The sequence below is a fragment of the Cydia strobilella genome, chromosome 7, assembly GCF_947568885.1.
Source record: "Cydia strobilella chromosome 7, ilCydStro3.1, whole genome shotgun sequence".
NCBI classification, from domain to species: Eukaryota; Metazoa; Arthropoda; class Insecta; order Lepidoptera; family Tortricidae; genus Cydia; species Cydia strobilella.
The window spans coordinates 5,793,549-5,812,335 of NC_086047.1; the positions used below are offsets into that span (position 1 = coordinate 5,793,549).

Here is an 18,787-nt window from a genome sequence, read left to right on the forward strand (position 1 = left end):
TTGAATAAAGCTTTTATAAAAAATCATTACCTACATGCCTGCCACAAGCTGTTAACTATTGCCCACAGGAGGGAAAACGTGTGTGTTCGCCAGAACTGTACAGATTTCTCTCCTGTGGGCAATTAGTTAACAACTTGTGGGCATGTAGGTAATGATTTTGTCATACTTATCCAAATAAAAGGAGTACCTATTCATGTGGATTCTAGAGTTCAATAAGATAATTAACCTTTATAGCCCTTAACTTTTGGGTATGTCTACAGAAAAGATGCGAACACAATTTTGTATTTGACCCTTGTGCAAAAATAGTTACACATTTTTAAAGTTGTTTCATTAGGTTTCGAATGGATGAAGTTGCTAGAGCAAGGCCTCAACATTCATATTTTTGGCAACTGTACTATGGTCTAAAAAAGTCCTACGATTTTCCAAAAACTCTGCTGACAGAACCCACTGCAACTTAACATGCGCCAGCGGCACGTCCAAGTATGTACCTACCTACTTCCCAGAAGTTTTGAAATGGAACGACGGGTAAATTACGATTCAAGAAGAAATTGTAGTGGTTTAAGTTCTAAGCGTAGAAGGCACTCATGATTGAAGCACATTTGTGAGTAGGTAGCACTCGTGAAATCTTCCGTAGCGTTGTTAGTGAAATAAGTCCAATCCTTGATAAAAGTGGAACCAAAACAACAATGAAAATTCAAAATTTACCATCACTAAACGACACTCATGCTTCTTTACCTTTTTGTTTTCCTTATTTCTCGTAAATCACAAACCAACTAAACGCCTTTTAATTATCGCCGATGGGTTTACTTGTTACAGATGGATCTACGACTTACCTTCATGTGCGGGCTTCTGGCTGGTGTTCTTGCAGCGCCTGCGAGCAAAGCCCAGGTGGAGGACAATGCCGTGCCAACATCTGAAGTCGGAGTCGATGACAGGACCGCGACCGACTTGAAGACAGCCAGCAGTACTTGTAAGAAAAAAATACCTAAAAATAACGTTTAGACAAACAAAAGGGGATGGCGCATGAAAGTCGTCCAAATCTTAAGTTGTGTAAAATAATAATTAGGGTTGCAAATTTAAGAGGCCGGTGTCGATTTTAGTCGCAAAAATGTAAAATTGATAGATTTCTTCGATGAAATTGTACACCTTTTGTTACCAAATTGAAATAACAAGTACTGGTTTCTATTAGCACGTCTTCTTATCTTGCCTTTTATCAGATCAATTTTTTGAAAACAGACTCACTAAATTAGTAATGATTTTTTTTCTGAAGGACGTTTAGGTAAACGCTCGTAAAGCACTGATTTTGTCGCTCTTATTTGTAAATTTCGTAAAGTTTGGACTGCTAAAAATGGTAAATTTGTATTACACATATTCTGTACTTGGCCTTTATCAGATTACATTTTTGTTATATGACTTAGAGTTCGAGGAAATGAAAGTTAAACGAATTCAATTTTCTCCAGAAATTACTTCAAAACAAGTTACAATTTCTCTGAAAAATCGACTTAATTTCAACGTAATTTGGATACTTGAACAATCTACAACATTTGCTGAAACTATTCTTATACATCAATTTGTATAATTTACCACCATAATTTTTTGATGAATTTTTAAAAACTGCCCCTTCTCTTCACATATTACCCGTGACGCACGCTCGCGACCTCATTATTAAAAGGCAAGATGAGAAAACGTGCTAATAGAAACCAATACTTGTTATTTAGATATTACGTAACAAAACAAGTATAATTTCAACGACTAAATGTATCAATTTAAAATTTTTGCTCCAAAATCGACTACGGCCTCTTAACAGCTAATGTCCCAACTCCCAACCAAGCTCTTTCAATTTTTGCCGAGTGACTAAAGATGCGTGTGGCTCGTTAGGCCCCCAAATATCGCGCTCTTTCGTATATATACCAACCCAGACTTTTTCAAATCGGTCAAAACTGTTTTGTACTCAACACCTACCTCTTCAACTATGTTGTTAATAACTACATATATGCCGATCTTGTTCCACTTTTTCAATAACAGCCCTGTTTTTGCGTCGGGGGCGGGGGTTAAAATGGCATCGACTGCGACACATTTTTCACTTTTATGAAATGAAATTTCAGTGTATCGAGTTTCTTCCTATTATTCGTAATAATGGTTTCTCTGCTGCCAGGGCACTTAAGTTTGCCAACGTCAAGTGTATATATAACAGTAAGTCGTCGATATCCAGTTATCCGTCGAGGCCTTCACGATGCACTGGAGGATAGGGACCGTGCGCGTTGGAGGGTCTGCCATCTTGTGGCCTGAATCGGAAACATAAACTGTATATTGACACTTCACGCCAAAGTAAGTGCTGTCCTCTACAGTTCACGTACGTTTTCTTATGCATTGTAGGTTCTGCCATCTTGTGGGCTACATAGGAAGCTTAAACTTGACATTTACACTTCGCGCCAATAAACAGGGGGGTCCTGTCCTGCCCCCAACAGTTCATGCACGTTCCCTATAGCTGGAGCAGCAGTACAAAGCATAATAGCGGCAGAGACCACGAACCGCCGAATCATATACTCTATATACTAATACTACTTTTTGCATATACTATTATCAAAGATAGATATAACTCCGTAATAGATGGATACAGTCTAAGGAAAAAACGTGCCTCGAAAATCAAGAAAATTTGATTCTCGATCAGAGGGCGCTACTAGTTTTGGCCTACAGTCGTATAGATGGCGTTGACGGTTTCGTTTGTTATTTAACAATTTTAACGCATATCAGTGAAAGAACATGGGTCAAAATCATAAAAATAATTAATGCAAATAAAAAAAATCATTTATCTATATTTAAATACATTCTATCGTATTTTTATAAATCTTTATTTTTAGTTTTAAAGTGTGTCGACAGATGGCAGTGAATTTACTGGGGTTACAAAATTTACTATGACAGTACCGCTCTAGTTTAAGTTACTCTATGCTATTATTTATACTCTTTGCGCCGAATGATGTCCAGTTGATGTCCAATGACAGTTTTTTTTTGTGTAATTTTTTTAATGGTTTCAATACCAGCCAGATCCAAACAGTACAACCAAAAGTTTTTATAGTTGGTCAAACCAAATTGTCAGTAAATAACAACAAATAAAACTATACTCATCCTTTTCTTTTGGGTGCTAGTACTAGTGAAAAGAGACAGTCCTTTGACAAACTATATTTCGCAAGTGGACGAAAACTAGTTACTAGAGCCTGGGCGGAAACTAGCGCAATGACCCTATGTAGGGACCTGCGGTAGATATCACGGTGAGTTTCTGCCGAATGAGGGCTATCGTTTTTTGCTCACCAGTTGGCGCCTCTGTTGATGGTGGTCCAAAAGACTAAAGAACAGCTCAGTCATTGAAGTGACAAGTGACATTTCGAACTATGGAAAAGACCACCATCTACACTAGCGCCCCTAGCGGCGAATTCATACGCGTTAGCCCTCATTGCCCGAATGGGGTTGGCAACTGTCAAAGGTTGGCATAGATGGCGCCATCATGGTTTGCCCCTTACTCTATATAGTTTTGTTCTATGAGATTTGGCTGAGGGCTGGCACCTAGGCCCTAAAATTCCAAAAAAAAAACAAGAATTTGGCCCCTGGGCCGTGTTGCATAATAACAAAGATAGATATAACTCCGTAATAGATGGATACAGTCTAAGGAAAAAACGTGCCTTGAAAATCAAGAAAATTTGATTTTCGTTCAGAGGGCGCTACTAGCTTTGGCTTACTGTCGTATAGATGGCGTTGACGGTTTCGTTTGTTATTTAACAATTTTAACGCATATCAGTGAAAGAACATGGGTCAAAATCATAAAAATAATTAATGCAAATAAATAAATCATTCATCTATATTTAAATACATTTTTTATCGTATTTTTATAAATATTTATTTTTAGTTTTAAAGTGTGTCGACAGATGGCAGTGAATTTACTGGGGTTACAAAATGTACTATGACAGTACCGCTCTAGTATAAGTTACTCTATGATAATAATTAATAAAGTACAACTAATATTACAAGCGGAACTCCTTTTCTAATTCCACTTATTAGAAAAGGAGTTCCGCTTGTAATATTAGTCGTAGTTTATTATTCTGAGGTTTATTATGCAACACGGCCCCTGGTCTTCAAAACTTGCGTTGGTCATGTCAATAAGAACTTTTCCAGTCTTTTTCATACAGTTTTCATAAGTACATAACATTTGTTTGCATTTTAATACTTACGATTTTTATAAATTGAACTACAACATTCATTTTTACAGATAACCATGCATTCTCAGAACTCGGCTACTCGGGCAGTTACGGCGGTTATGGCGGTTCCGGTGCCGGGGTAACCGGGTATGGACTGCTCGACAATTACAACCATCAGGGCCTCGGTGGCGGGTACGGCAACTCGCTGGGGTACAACGGCTACAAAGGTTACCAGGGCTACGGGGGCTACCCAGAAGCAGGCCTCGGCGGTTATAACACTTATAACAAAGGTTATAGTGGCTACGACAGCAGCCTCGGAGGTTACAGTGGCCTCGGAGGTTACAGTGGCCAAGGAGGCTACAGCGGCTACGGTGGTTATGGCGGCTATGGCGGAAACGGCGGACTCAACTCCTATTACGGATACAATAGCCCATACAACCAAGGAGCGTACCATTTAGGTTACGGATACTACAACAGGAAACCTGGCTACGGAAATATCTACAGTAATGGAGTCACACCTAGCCTCGTTACCGGCTACAGGGGATACACTAGATAATCACTCTTAGCAATTGTAAGATCACCAAAGTATTATCATCCAAAGCTATTATAAATGTACTTATTTAATATGTAATAAATTAATTAGATGAATAAAAAATGTTCTATTTTTGAAACTTTATTTTATACTAACAATGTGACATACATGTAAGCTTAGTCAATATGTTATTTCAGTAATGAATCATTAAAATACTTCTACTACTGACTCAAGTCCAAAGCATACAGAAAAAAAGTTAGTCAGAACCAGACGCACTAGTTTGTTTCTTCATTGACTTGAGCGCTCTTTCGCGTAGTTTCTTCTCGAGGTCCTCATTATTGACCTTCCCTTCCTCTTCCTCCTCTTCTGCGTCGTCGCTATCTGAGGAGTCGTCCTTCTTTTTGGATGATTTCTTATGCTTTTTGTGTTTCTTGTGTTTTTTCGAGTGCTTCTTGTGTTTCTTATTTCTCTTTTTCTTCGGCTCGTCACTATCCGAATCAGATTCGGATTCCGAAACCTTCTTTCTTGCCTTTTTCTTTGATACTTGGTCACTATCGGAGGAAGATTCCTCTTTTTCGCGCTTCCTTCCTTTCTTTTCATCTTCGCGAGATTTAGGCTTCGCTTCTTCAACATGCTTAGATTTAGATTGTTTTTCGTCAGCTTTCTTTGATTTCGCCTCGGGCGATGGCGGCTTTTCTTTGGGCGGTTCTACTTTCTTACTGCGTCGAACGTCTTTATCCGGAGAGGTAGATGAATCGCGCTTGGGAGCTTTCTTTTTAGATTTACCGTCACTGTCGGAGGATTCATCGTGAGAATCTTCAGAATTATCTGCTTTCTTAGGTTTCTGTTTGCTATCAGCTTTCTCAGGCCTTGAGCGCTCTGTACTCAAATCCTTGCGTTTTTTACTAGATTTTTTGTCAGCGTCAGAGTCTTCTGGAATGTTTTTCTGTTTTGACTTGGTGCTCTTATGCTTTACTTCTTCCTCAGAACTGGACTCTGAACTCGATGACCGAGCTCTCTTCTTTCTAGATTTCTTGGCTAACTTCTTCTTAGCATTCTTCTTGCTCTTCTTTTTACGATCATCCTCTGAATCGCTGGAGGACGACTCTTCAGAATCGCTATCACTGGAAGAACTCTCCTTTTTGGATTTCTTAGACCTCTTAGAGCTAGAGGCTTTCTCTTTCCGCTTGGGCTTGGCCTTGCTCTTGGATTTCGCCACTTCTTCACTGCTTTCACTTTCTGATTCTGATTGATTGGTTTTTCTTTTGCTTTTCTTTGTATCTTGGGGCTTTGCCTCTTCTTCGACATGTTCTTTGCTCGACACGTCATCACCGGATCGTTCGGATTTTTTGGTAGTCTCCATTTCATGTTTCCTTAGGAAAGGTGACGGGGTCCTTGAGAGACTCCTAGAATACTCACGCAAGGTGGGTATGGCAATGAAGTCTTCTCTGTCTTCTTCATCTGAAGAGCGAGCAGCTTTAACCTGAGAGTCATTTTGCGACGCAGATTTATCATTGGCAACAGAAGATTCTCTACTGGAACTTGATATAACTCTTTCTTTAGAGCGTTCACGCGGAATAGAAACACGTTCTGAAGATTTTTTCATCAGCTTCTCTGAAAGATTTTCTGAAACCATAAAAAAAAAACATTTTTATTGAACATTCCTATATGTAAACTTGATGGCCAATCACTATAACAAAATACATTATTTTATACCTTTTCTCGGAATGGAAACGGATTTCTCCAAGCGCTCCTTGATTATGTCGCTGGACCTTCGTTCACGCGACTTCCTGTCCCTAGATCTTCTATCCTTCAGCACACGATCCCTGGATTTCTTCTCTCTGAAAGAGCAAGACCACCAGTTGTGATATTTCATATAATTCTAGACTCGATATCAATCAAAGATCTGTCATGAGCTTGAGGACTATGTCTACCTACAGTTAGAGGCGGTTGGTAAGAAGTTATTACGGTAAGTTACAGACTGATTGAAAGCTTGACTGCATAAAGCTCATAAATTAAACTGGAGGCTGTACGGTACGCTTCAAACTGACCAACATTTGTTCAGCAACTTTTTAAAATTATGAAATTTTTAGATTATACCTTTTTCATACTAATTAAATATATTTTTTAATGTACGTTGCCATCTGTGTGTTTGACGTTGCTTGTCACCCTTTAAACATAACTAATTTTGCAATACATTGCGTCCTAGAATAAACTTTAGTGTAAGGAAAATCAAAACAAGTTTTTTTTAAAGTTGCTGAACAAATGTTGGTCAGTATGAGGAGTACAGCCTACAGCTTAATTTAATGCTCCTGTTACAGGAAACACCCGGTATACTAAGTAAAAATAAATATATAAATTAATTTTATTCCTAAAATTCAGCTACCTTCTACCAGAAAATCACCGCGTAACTTTTTTACCGTCTGAGATAAGTAATAGACCCATGGAACTCATACGAATGAACGCCAACAAAATGATTAATGTAGTTAATGTCATCATCCCCATTGCGTCATAATATGATGTCTGTATAGTCGCAGCCTGTGGTCCCTGGGGATAATGTACTCGTATTACCTGGAGCTCTCCCTGGTGGCGCGTCTCGGCGAGCGGCGGTCCCTGGAGCGTCCCGAGCGGCGGCGGGAGCGCGAGCGGCGCCGCGACCGAGAGCGCCGACGGTCGCGAGACCTACTTCAAAAGATACCTTTAAAAACCATCCGCGTCACAAATGCGTAAACCATATGCGAGAAACCCCTGCCCGCTTTCCGATTAATAGTATTAACCAGGTGATGTTTTAAGGCGTAATTTGCGATATGGCAGTTACTATTTAGTGTACCCGCTGGTCAGGGTAACTTCAGGAAGATGAGTTGTGTTTTATTGTCTGGTTATGCAAATACTTGGCCGAATTAATACGTAAATGTTTTCCATCGTTAGTGAATTCAGCACACAAAAAAATGCCAAGCCCTTTGGGCGCCAAGCCTATCGTGTGCGGCGCGTACCGTGAACCTTGTCGGAAGGTTGTTTGATATTGGGCTGTAGCCGTGCGCGTGAGTTGGCGTCTTGGGGGGTCAAATGGTTTTAATTAAGCATCCAGAAATTCGACTAATGTTTTTATTTTATTTAATAATAGCAAAGATAGATATAACTCCGTAATAGATAGATACAGTCTAAGGAAAAAACGTGCCTCGAAAATCAAGAAAATTTGATTCTCGTTCAGAGGGCGCTACTAGTTTTGGCCTACAGTCGTATAGATGGCGTTGATGGTTTCGTTTGTTATTTAACAATTTTAACGCATATCAGTGAAAGAACATGGGTCAAACTCATAAAAATAATTAATGCAAATAAAAAAAAAACATTTATCTATATTTAAATACATTTGATCGTATTTTTATAAATCTTCATTTTTAGTTTTAAAGTGTGTCGACAGATGGCAGTGAATTTACTGGGGTTACAAAATTTACTATGACAGTACCGCTCTAGTATAAGTTACTCTATGATAATAGTGCGTAGTTATTTAACTACTAAGCTGTAAAATTTTCAACTAAATTAACAGATATCAAAAATGTAATACTATTAAACTATTATTTTTTATTAACGACGCCACCACACAAAATTGCTATGGGTAGAATAATATACAACATATTGCGATATATTACACAAAATATTAGTTTTATCAAATGAAAGGCTAATAAATCATGCAAAAAAAAAGATAAAGCTGGTAACGTAAATATCGGTAGCACCATGGTAGCTGTAAAGTTTATAATATCCGAATTGTATTGTATTATCCAGATCTCGACAGGTACTCTATGTGACTTATTTAATACAAGTGCGAATATTACAAAGGTTACCGTTGCTCTGAAGCTAAGCTACCGTAATGTTTGCATCAAAAATGATACAATACGAAAAGGAAAGCGCAAATAAATGCCTGTAAAAAGATGTTACCTGTCCCTTGAACGTCGTCGAGTGCGTGAGCGCGAATGCCGGCGTCGTTCAAGCGATCGGCGACGTTCTCGTGACCTTTAAAAGCAAAGTTGTTTACATTTTTGGTACCAATTTTGTATTTTTTTCAAATAATAATATAAATATAATAATGGACAACGAGCGCATAAAACAACCCATGTTATTCAAGGTAATTAATTTATCGGTCCGAGCCGCCAGGCTAAGCCCGATATAAGAATAGAAAACAAAAGCGATATTTATACAAAAGTTACATTCAACTTTCAACTTCGATTTCTCGATATTTTCTCCTATTTCAATTAGTTTCTTTACACCGAACTTTACTGAAAAAGTACTCTGGCCCTACGGAGGAGCGCGGCGGTGCGAGGTGCGGGCTCTGCCTGGCAGCTGTGGCAGTAAATGGCCGTGGTCTTTTTTGATACTACAAGAATATTTAAGATTGAACGTGATATTTAAAGTGCAAGAGTAATACGTTCGTACTATTTTCAGTTCTAAAAACTTGCCTCTCTCTTCTCTCTCTTTCGCGTCGTCGCCTCTCCCTCTCGCGCTCTCTTTCTCGTTCGCGTTCGCGCTCTCTGTCACGTCGGTCCACCGACAACCGGCGGCTGCTTCGACGACGATCTCTTGATTTGCTTCTGTTATTAAAAACAGTCATTAATTTTTTTTTTACTTTAAACGAAATTAATAGTACATTATTGTCAAGGCGAGGGATGTACGCATTTTCTAACATGAGTAATTGTGGTGTCTGTGGGCCACTTAATATCTGGAGGGCCGCACGCTTGTTTGCCACGGTTGTTAAAAAAACCACTAGGACATATGAGATGCTGGTACTCGACTGTAGCAGTAGAGTAGCTGTTTTGGGGGAAAAAAATCACCGTCAGGAGTTACAAATAATAAAACATGGAATATAAGCAATGCCGTACCACAGTCTATAAAACAATACAGTCATTCAACGAAGCCGTCTAGACAGGGCAATCGTGCGGGGTGTACCGCGCCCACCCGAGCTGCATACATTCGCAATTATTAGTAGCTCGGTACACGTCAAAGGCGTCGGTCCACTATACTTTTTACACTGGCCGTACTAACCTCTCTCTGCGAGAGCTCCTTCTAGGGCTAACGCTTGTTGAAGAGTCGCGGTTGGAACGGTACTGACGCTTCTTGTGAGACGACCTTTTCTTAGCACTGCCATCTGAAAAACGAAGTAAAAATAACTATTTCACCTCAACCACAGAATAAATTATAGTACTTGGTACAGAAGGTTCACAAAGCGCGAGCAGGCGTCCGTTCCGTAGCGGTGCGCGGTAACTACTATGGCTAGACACCAAAATTGGTGTGGGCCGCAGGTACTTGTAGCGACGCGACGAAATCGCGATTTTTTCTTAAATCAGGGTTTCAGTCAATATTATCAATGTAATTCGAGGCACCTCTTATGTTTGTTTTTACAAATTTTTGGCTGGTCGAATAGATTTTTATGAACCGATTTAGAAAAATATTCACACTGACTACTTGGACTAAATTTCTTTCTTCTTTCTTTTCTTGATGGACTTGAGGGCGGTGTTGCCCGTAGCCAATGTCACGTAAAAGGGTAGGAACAAAATAAATGCTCTTAGAGCACGACGCTGTTCGATGGTTGTTGTAGTTGTCTCGTAAAACCGATAGCTGGATTTTACGAGAAGCACGTGGACTACCGGCCGTTGACTCCAAAATGGTGGTTAAACACGCTTTGAGATTAATTCTCCATTCACTGCACACTACCACATTAGATTATTGTATAATAAAGCTATCGATATTACACTTTAAACAATATTAATGAGCAAAAAACAAAGGAATTAATCACAAGGCTACTATCAAGATGGCGTTCGAACCGGAAGTCCCTTGGACTAAATTTATCATTTGATAATGAACTATAACAGCGGTTTTCAAACTTTTTTGGTGACGGAACCCATCTGGAAAGCAAAATATTTGACGGAGCCCCAAATAACATTTTTTCGTTTGTCACTGTGGACCAGATATACCTATAGAAGCGCTGTTTTTTTTCTTATTATTACAATTATTCTCGCGGAGCCCCAAAGAGGGCTCTGTGGAGCCCCAGGGGTCCGTGAAGCATACTTTGAGAATGGCTGAACTATAACATTATCCACTTACGCGACGAAGCAGACGAAGAGCGTGACCTGGAAGAGCGACCTTTCCCTTCCTTCTTGTCCTCGGCCGGCTTAACAGCAGATCTAAGCAAAATTTGTTCATTATAATACAATTACGCTGTGTAGGTGCACACGAGACGATAAGGGAGCCATGAAGTCATAAATGTCTACTCTTGTCACTAATATTTAATGTAAGCCACCATGCCTCAGATGCGCCTGTAGGTATAATCAAAACAGCAAAATAATATTGACAAACAGCTAATATAAAAAATTGTCCATTGCAAATCACTTTACAAAATTCCTCTGGCCTGGATTGCAAACTCTCCGCCTTCACCTCCTGCACGTCCTTGTCCTCCTTGACGGAGTCGCTGGTGGAGTTGTGGTTCGCCTCCTTGGCTGCGTTTTCTTCTCGGAGGCCTTGTCGTTTTAACTAGTTACCTATATGAATAAGGTGCAATCTTACTTGTCCGGTGAGGCGGACCGGGACTTGCGGCCGTCTCCCTCTGCCTTCACCTCCTGCACGTCCTTGTCCTCCTTGATGGTGTCGTTTGTGGAGTTGTGGTTCGCCTCCTCCTTGGCTGCGTCTTCTTTCTTCTCTGGAGACTTGCCGTTTTCTGCCGAAACAAAACAGGAATGATACATTCTGCAACCTAACTTTGTCCCTTTACCTCCAAGTTTGACGCTTTGTAAGGCTAGTATTTTCAAATAGCAACTCACGTGTCTAGTTACAGTAAAAGCCAGAGATTTTTTTCACTTAAAATTGTAATGACAATCCCGAAAGTGCAAGTGGGTAGATAAGCTTGTGTCTTGTACCTGTAATTATTAGTCCTTCGGCTAATACCATAAAAACTTTTTAACAAAAAAAATTAACCGCCGAAAAAACTGAAAACCTTTTGTACGATTGTATTTTCTTTTGTGCAATAAAGATTAAATAAATAAATAAAATAAATAAAATAAAAATATTTTTTTTTATTTTTATAAAGATTAAATAAATAAATAAAAGCAAAAAAATAATAAACCTTTTTATTTACCCTTAATGAGTTATTAAAGTAATGTAAGTGTACCTAAGTAATTTTGAGTATACTTAAGTAATTGCGCTAAGACGCCCACCTAAGGGCTGCCGCGGTTGCACGGAGCGGGGGTAGCGGGTTATCGAAAAATAGTATTGAGCAACGCTAACTGGCGCGGACACGTGCGACGGATTTTACCCACAATGACGCCCAACGTAGCACTGCACATACTATTACTGTAGTCAATTGTCATTAAACGTAATATTAAACGATGATAATCAACATTGTGTCAGACAGACAGTGAGGCATAGTAATGGTTTTGTTTGCCACCCTTTGTCACAGGAGCTAGCATAAGAAGTTCACGTGAACCTATATTACTGTCTCTACCGCTAAATGAAGAAAGGTAACAAACCTTTAGGTTCCGGAATCTTGTCATCAGCATGCGACGTTTTCTCTCTTGTCTGAGTTGTCTGGCTCTTGTCACGACTGCGCCTCCTCGACCGCTTCGGGCTGCCTCCGTTGCGATGCCTAACAGATACAATAGTTATTTGTGCAACAAGAGAGGAAAGTTGGTTTTTCTTGCGAGTGTTTATTTTGACACGAGACACGAGATGTAAAATAACTCTGCTCTCGTGTTGCACATTTTTCACCTCAGTAGTGAGAACATATTAAAGGTTAAAATGTATTTCGAATTACACAGAATCCTACAGAGAAAAAAAAAACGAATTTGTAATAGAAGTATGAAGTGGCAGTTCATGGCCTTCACTAAATTAAAAAGCTACATTGTTTCACTCACTCCCTGAAGTGAGGAAAGTCGTACTTTCTTAACTCCTGGAGTGAGGAAAGTCGCACTTTCCTCACTCCAGGGAGTGACGAAAGTAGGCTTGTTCGAGCTGCTGAGGTGAAAAAGACATTCTCATTATAGCTACATATAAAACATATAACAAAATATTATAGAAAAGCCAAAAACAGTGCTTCTCATACAAAACGCTAATCAGCAGCCATATTTCCATTATCTGGCGGTAGCAGAGAGCAGGCAGGGAATTCACCAGTCAGTATCTTATTATTTAACCTATTAATTTTAGTTACCGTTTCTATTTTCTTAAATTATTCAAATTCGGTTACTTAGCTGCCCGGTTAAATACGTGCCTTATAAAAACACGTATTGACAGACGCTCCGTTGAAATTTGCGCTTTTCGTAAGCATAATGATTCGTCTTAGGAATGTTAAAACCGGGCGAGTAGTGACAGGTAATGCAAAATATTGTCGTCGCTTTGCCCACATTAGCAGCTAGCGCTATAATACAACCCCGTAGCATTATGCGATAACAAGTTTTCAACGTTTGACAATCCAGTTACGACATAACGTATGGCCAGCGCCATCGCCTTTAGATGTACATTTATGGCCACAATATTTACCAATCTACTTTGTATATGGCAGTAGTTATGTTAAAACTTACTTCCTGTCATTAGATCGATCTCTGGACCTGGACCGCGAGCGGCGCCGGTCGCGCGACCGCCGACGATCCCGCTCCCGCGAGCGCGACCGCGAACGGCGACGATCCTTTTCTTTGTCCTTGTCCTTCTGCTGCTCCTCCTAATAACAAATACATTGTTATTAATATGATTCAGTAAAAAAAATAACCCAGCTAAAATACGTCCAGAACCATTTAAACTCTCAGAAGTCTTTTTTTGAGACGAAATCGAGGCATCTAATGAGCTACGTAAATAAACATTAACATTATTAGAAATATAAAACACATACCATCCTCTTTTTAATCTCTTCTTTCTTTTGCTGCGTGAAGGACTCCGGTATCCCGTTCTCGCTGGCCTGCGCGCTCAGCAGCAGCTCCCACAGCTCGCCCATGAACAGACGCGCGTTCTTCCCGTTCAGGAAACCCGTCAGGTTTATCTGCATCTTTTTAGGACAAGGGAACTAGGGAGCCGGAACGGATCGGGAAAGAAAAAAACATACAGTTAGTGACAGCTCCTGCAGTCCAATTCCAAACATCCTAACGTGACGTTACTGAAGTAGGTACTTTTATTTACTTTGTTGCAGTTCGTGAGAAAAATCAAAATAATAAAAACAAAATTTATAAAAGTCGTTAGGAGCGCCACCAAGATATTAAAGCAAATAATGCGATGTGGCATTGAAATGACTCTGGTAGGGAAGTGTATGCAGTGTACATTATGTGAACTGTCAAATGATTATGTTGAGGCGGCTCGGGCAGTGCAGCGGCGCCGCGCCGGCGGCTCGCGGCGCGGAGCGGCGGCGACGCGGCGCTGCGGCGGCGAGCGGCAGCGGCCGATGTCTTCTTTCTTCAGCTCTTGCATCTGTAAGGGTGTTGCGAACACAACCACATTATGCTGAACGCAAAGCCTAAACGGGACTTCCCTACCCCGAGTCAGATCGAGCTCATAACGACTTTCACTTTGAAACTTCTCAAATTATGAAGGGAATCACATTGCATATTCTCTTATACTGAGTTAGCATTGTTAAGTATTTAATTTCCCCGTAAATACCGATTTAGAACGCTAAGTGGCCTCCGAAAGCGGCGGCGAGCGGCGGCACGGCGGCGGCGGGCGGCGGCGCAGGCAGACAGCGCTAACCGTCGGGGACCATAGAAATATCCATACGCAATCAATATACATATGACACCATACTTCAATTGCAGTTTCTTTAAAAATCTAGGCATGATTCTATTTTTAATAAATAGTTAAACCCCGAGAAAAGAAACTGCAATGATTACACTTTCTTACAAATATTGTATTAATAAGTAAGAAAATATTAGCCACCTTTTCCTCAAGCTGGTTGTTGACGTAGTCGATGACCACGTCGTCTTCCATCTTGAGGATTTCGGTGATCTTCTGTGTGATCCATGGCTTCAACACGTCCAGTTTCACCTTGGACATGTCCACCTAAACATAAAAAAAAACTGTTTATAATAATGAATATTTAACCCTTAAATGCATGATTTTTTGTATAACTTTTTAATGAATTGAAATAGATGTGTCATGTTGTATAGATTGAGGGAAAAATAAAGAAAAAAATCATAGTATTTAAAAAAACATATATTTTTTACGATGCATATATACATCATTATGCATTTAAGGGTTAAGTAGAGGGGTCACACTTTCTCGCGCAAGCAAGTAAAACAATTGATGCCACACCCCAAGCTTACATTGTTTTTCATAGCAAGCAGTGATTGGACTCTCGAATTTCAATTACTTTCAATGAAATAATGTTCTCAGTGTAAATTAACTACCTACATCTATAACCTGTAAGAAGAGATGCTTCATTGAACTGACCAAGGGTCGGTTGCAGCAAACCGTCTGTCACGTCAAAGAGGTCTCTAAAATTTAACCTATGGGAAGTTCCATGTCACGTCAAAGAGGTCTCTAAAATTTAACCTATGGGAAGTTCCATAGTTCACTGCTGAGCAAAGATAGATATAACTCCGTAATAGATGGATACAGTCTAAGGAAAAAACGTGCCTTGAAAATCAAGAAAATTTGATTCTCGTTCAGAGGGCGCTACTAGCTTTGGCTTACTGTCGTATAGATGGCGTTGACGGTTTCGTTTGTTATTTAACAATTTTAACGCATATCAGTGAAAGAACATGGGTCAAAATCATAAAAATAATTAATGCAAATAAATAAATCATTTATCTATATTTAAATACATTTTTTATCGTATTTTTATAAATATTTATTTTTAGTTTTAAAGTGTGTCGACAGATGGCAGTGAATTTACTGGGGTTACAAAATGTACTATGACAGTACCGCTCTAGTATAAGTTACTCTATGCTGCTGAGTGACGTTTCACGTTGATCAGTCTGCTAATTGTGGTTGATGAATTTGGCCTAAGTGGTGCAATTGATCAAACATATTTTTCTGTATGGAGCACCTGTCAACTTGAGGAATTAGCAAATTTAAGAAATTCGCGTAAGTTTACCTGTTGGGTCAAACAATCACCAAATTTCATCTGCTTCATCAGCTTCTTCTCCTTGTCGCTGAAGCGCGTATCCTGCTCAGTACTCGTTCCCTATAACCAAAGACCATCGTTCCAATCAAGCAAAATTTTTATGCTTAATTATGTCAATCATATTTTTGGAGGTCAATAATGATATATAAATACTGATAAGGTCATTTTACCCTTAAGAGGGACCACATAATAAACAAAGAAATTATAATGAAATAAAACTATGTAAACGGATTATATCGCGTATATTGATTTTTTTATTACCTCCCGACGTTTCCAACGTTCCGTCCGTTGACCACTAACACTGTAAAGGGGTCGAAACGTCTGGTTGTATTATAAATTCGATATATGCAATATAATCCGTTTTCATAGTTTTATTTCATGAGTAACTATTGTGGTAACCGAAGAAAATATTACATTTTTATATTACTTTGTAATTATAAAGAAATATAGACTAGATACACATTTTAGAACTTTGAAAAGTGCAAAATAAAATACAAGTGCTCAATATACACGCATCAGCTCCAAGAGCAAATAAATAATAATAATAAATAAAGAATAAAGAGGGAAGGGGCCGGGAGGGGAGGGAAGAGGGCGTGCAATAAAGAGTATTTGTATTGTATTTATGTATTTGTGACGTTTCAACCAAAAGGTACCACATTGTCGCTTGCCGATAAGGTTGATTTCAAATTACAATACTTTATGAGTTGAGTACTACACCAAATAGTACTAGCGACAAATCACCGGAGGAACTTTTGAATAGTAGTAGAACAAAGTTTGACCACTTAAATAATCTCACCTTTAAGAATGAAGAGAAAGTCTGATTATGAACAGACTAAAGATTCAAACCAAGACTTGTAGATGATGAATGATGATAGTTAGTTTTAGTATAAATATATATGATAGAGCGTATGGACCTTAGGACCGTAAGGTATTAGTGAATTACCAATGAACAGTGGAACTTAGTGTTAGAGAACTATCAGTGATTAGTGAAAGTTAGTTTTAGTTAACTATCTCGAGGGGAAGGCATGTAGTGTATTGAAATATGAGGGTACTCCAACAAAACTAGTCTGGATTTGTCAGGTATGTAAGCACATGTGCTCTACCGAATTTCGGTGATAATATCGCGATATAATAAAGCTATATGGAAATAGTGCCTTATTGACAACCGACAATAAGTACCCTTTTGGATGAAAATGGCACATTTATTCATCTATCTAATAAATGCGTTTATCGCAGGCAACACAATACTAGCCTTATTGTGCATAGTGTAGGATAAGGTTCACTAGTGTGAAGTTGTCACTTCACTTCTCACTGTTATCTATTTTCTCCAGGAAGTAGCACTTGCATAAATTCACCAACATTCTAACATCTCTACTAATAATAAAAAAAGTGACGAAGCCCTCCAGTGATGGAGGCCGGATTCTAAGCGGCATTTTCGCATATTTATGAGAAATTGGGACAGATACCACCAGCTTAAAGGTCCAGGATGTTAGCCCCGTAACTGAAGACGCAATAGTTTTTGAGTTTATTGTGGCCCCCATGTTTAAAATTCAACAAACGGATTTAACGGATTATATCACGTATACTTAATTATAATACATCCACCCGTTGACCACTAACACTAAAGGGTTCGAAACGTCTGGATGTATTATAAATTCAATATACGCGATATAATCCGTTTTCTTAGTTTTATTTTATAATATAAAAACCGGACAAGTGCGAGTCGGACTCGCCCACCGAGGGCTCCGTACTTTTTAGTATTTGTTGTTATAGCAACAACAGAAACACGTCATCTGAAAATTTCAACTGCAAACTATCACGGTTGATGAGATACAGCCTGGTGACAGACAGACGGACAGAGGAGTCTTAGTAATAGGGTCCCGTTTTTACCCTTGGGTACGGAACCCTAAACATGGTTAAATGCCGTCCGTAATTGGCGGGATTTGAGCCTCAGACTCCCAGGTCCACTTCCAACAGGGCTAGTAAATGCAAGAAAACCCTGGTCTTTTACTAGGGCGGCTTCTTAATGAAGCCGGCGTACAGTAACACTTTCGTAGGTACAGGTTAAAAATGACCATAAACGAATATTACGAATCATTAAACAAATAATGAGTAACGAAGCATATTAATATTGTCATTTAGTAAAGTAAATAATCTTACCGTATACATCAGCATAGCTTTCTTAATCAATCAATAAAATCAAAAAGGTGGCCAGGCCGAATAGCGTGAGGACGCTAGTAACAAAGACCGATTTATTGTATCCTTAATCACTCTATCCCAATCCAACTAGTGTTGGAGGCAAAAGAGCTCACAAGCCTCACAGTTTATACTATTAAATTGGCGTCATTTTCTAAACAGTCACAATAAAAAGAAATGACTACGATCGCGTGCAAAGCGCACGAACGTTCGCCATTTTGGAAACAAAATGGCCTCCTTTCCTCCTTCATCAGTGGCGGCATAGAGTATATACAAAGATAGATATTGAATAGTGTCGCCGGTGTCGGCGGCTTTGTAGTGGTTATATTCTCTTTGGTCGGTTCAATGAAATCGGAGTGTAGAATTAAAAGGAGGAAAATCTCTATATATGAAAAGAAAAGTGTCCATCAAAAAACAGTAAATAGGCGGCGCCACCATACACCGAAGTACCTTGACCATACACCTAGTATTTTATATAGATGTGCGACCGTGAGGGACAGAACATACGCAATGCGACAAAATTAAAAACACGTTTTAACATACCAAAAACAACCTACGTAATTTGGTCGGATTATTTGTTACCCCTCCACCATTTCATCTCTACATTATTATCCCTTAGGTGCATGATTTAATATTTTTTTGCAAAAAAAATATATGTGATTAGAAAATGTACGTCAATGATGGGAAAAATAGTAAAAAAAATATATAGTCATATTTTAATTATTTTTTTATAAAAAATCCCTTGGTATCATATTTGATACTCCATGGAGTAAGCACTAAAAA

The 18,787-nt window shown here is 39.1% G+C and overlaps 2 protein-coding genes across 5 annotated transcripts; one reads left to right on the forward strand and one right to left on the reverse strand.

Annotated features, from left to right (window-relative positions):
- The first annotated feature begins 800 nt into the window (after positions 1-800).
- Positions 801-4,866, forward strand: LOC134742992 (pupal cuticle protein Edg-91-like). Its single transcript, XM_063676251.1, has 2 exons — positions 801-970; positions 4,262-4,866. Exons 1-2 carry the CDS (start codon positions 817-819, stop codon positions 4,744-4,746), a joined length of 639 nt encoding a protein of 212 aa, XP_063532321.1. The 5' UTR covers positions 801-816; the 3' UTR covers positions 4,747-4,866.
- LOC134742991 (serine/arginine repetitive matrix protein 1) lies at positions 4,848-18,228 on the reverse strand. 4 transcript variants are annotated; one of them, XM_063676248.1, is made up of 14 exons: positions 17,969-18,228; positions 15,779-15,868; positions 14,620-14,742; positions 13,589-13,759; positions 13,284-13,420; positions 12,237-12,352; positions 11,278-11,428; positions 10,819-10,898; positions 9,760-9,862; positions 9,177-9,308; positions 8,659-8,733; positions 7,294-7,404; positions 6,439-6,563; positions 4,848-6,348 (listed from the first exon to the last, which is right to left on the reverse strand). In XM_063676248.1, the coding sequence occupies exons 1-14, from the start codon at positions 17,981-17,983 to the stop codon at positions 4,979-4,981; spliced, it is 2,799 nt and encodes a 932-aa protein (XP_063532318.1). In that variant the 5' UTR covers positions 17,984-18,228; the 3' UTR covers positions 4,848-4,978. The 4 variants fall into 4 exon arrangements, with proteins under 4 accessions (XP_063532318.1, XP_063532317.1, XP_063532319.1 ...); XM_063676247.1 differs by having other exon boundaries at positions 7,294-7,407; XM_063676249.1 differs by lacking the exon at positions 8,659-8,733.
- Positions 18,229-18,787: the final 559 nt, after the last annotated feature.

Coding starts and splice junctions, on each gene's coding strand:
- LOC134742991 (XM_063676247.1), bottom strand. Junction 13,760..14,619: donor ACAACCAGCTTGAGGAAAAG/GTGGCTAATATT, acceptor CCGGCTCCCTAG/TTCCCTTGTCCTAAAAAGAT. Junction 8,734..9,176: donor GAAAGAGAGAGAAGAGAGAG/GCAAGTTTTTAG, acceptor TTGCTTTTAAAG/GTCACGAGAACGTCGCCGAT.
- LOC134742992 (XM_063676251.1), top strand. CDS start 817: ATGGATCTACGACTTACCTTCATGTGCGGGCTTCTGGCTGGTGTTCTT. Junction 971..4,261: donor GAAGACAGCCAGCAGTACTT/GTAAGAAAAAAA, acceptor TCATTTTTACAG/ATAACCATGCATTCTCAGAA.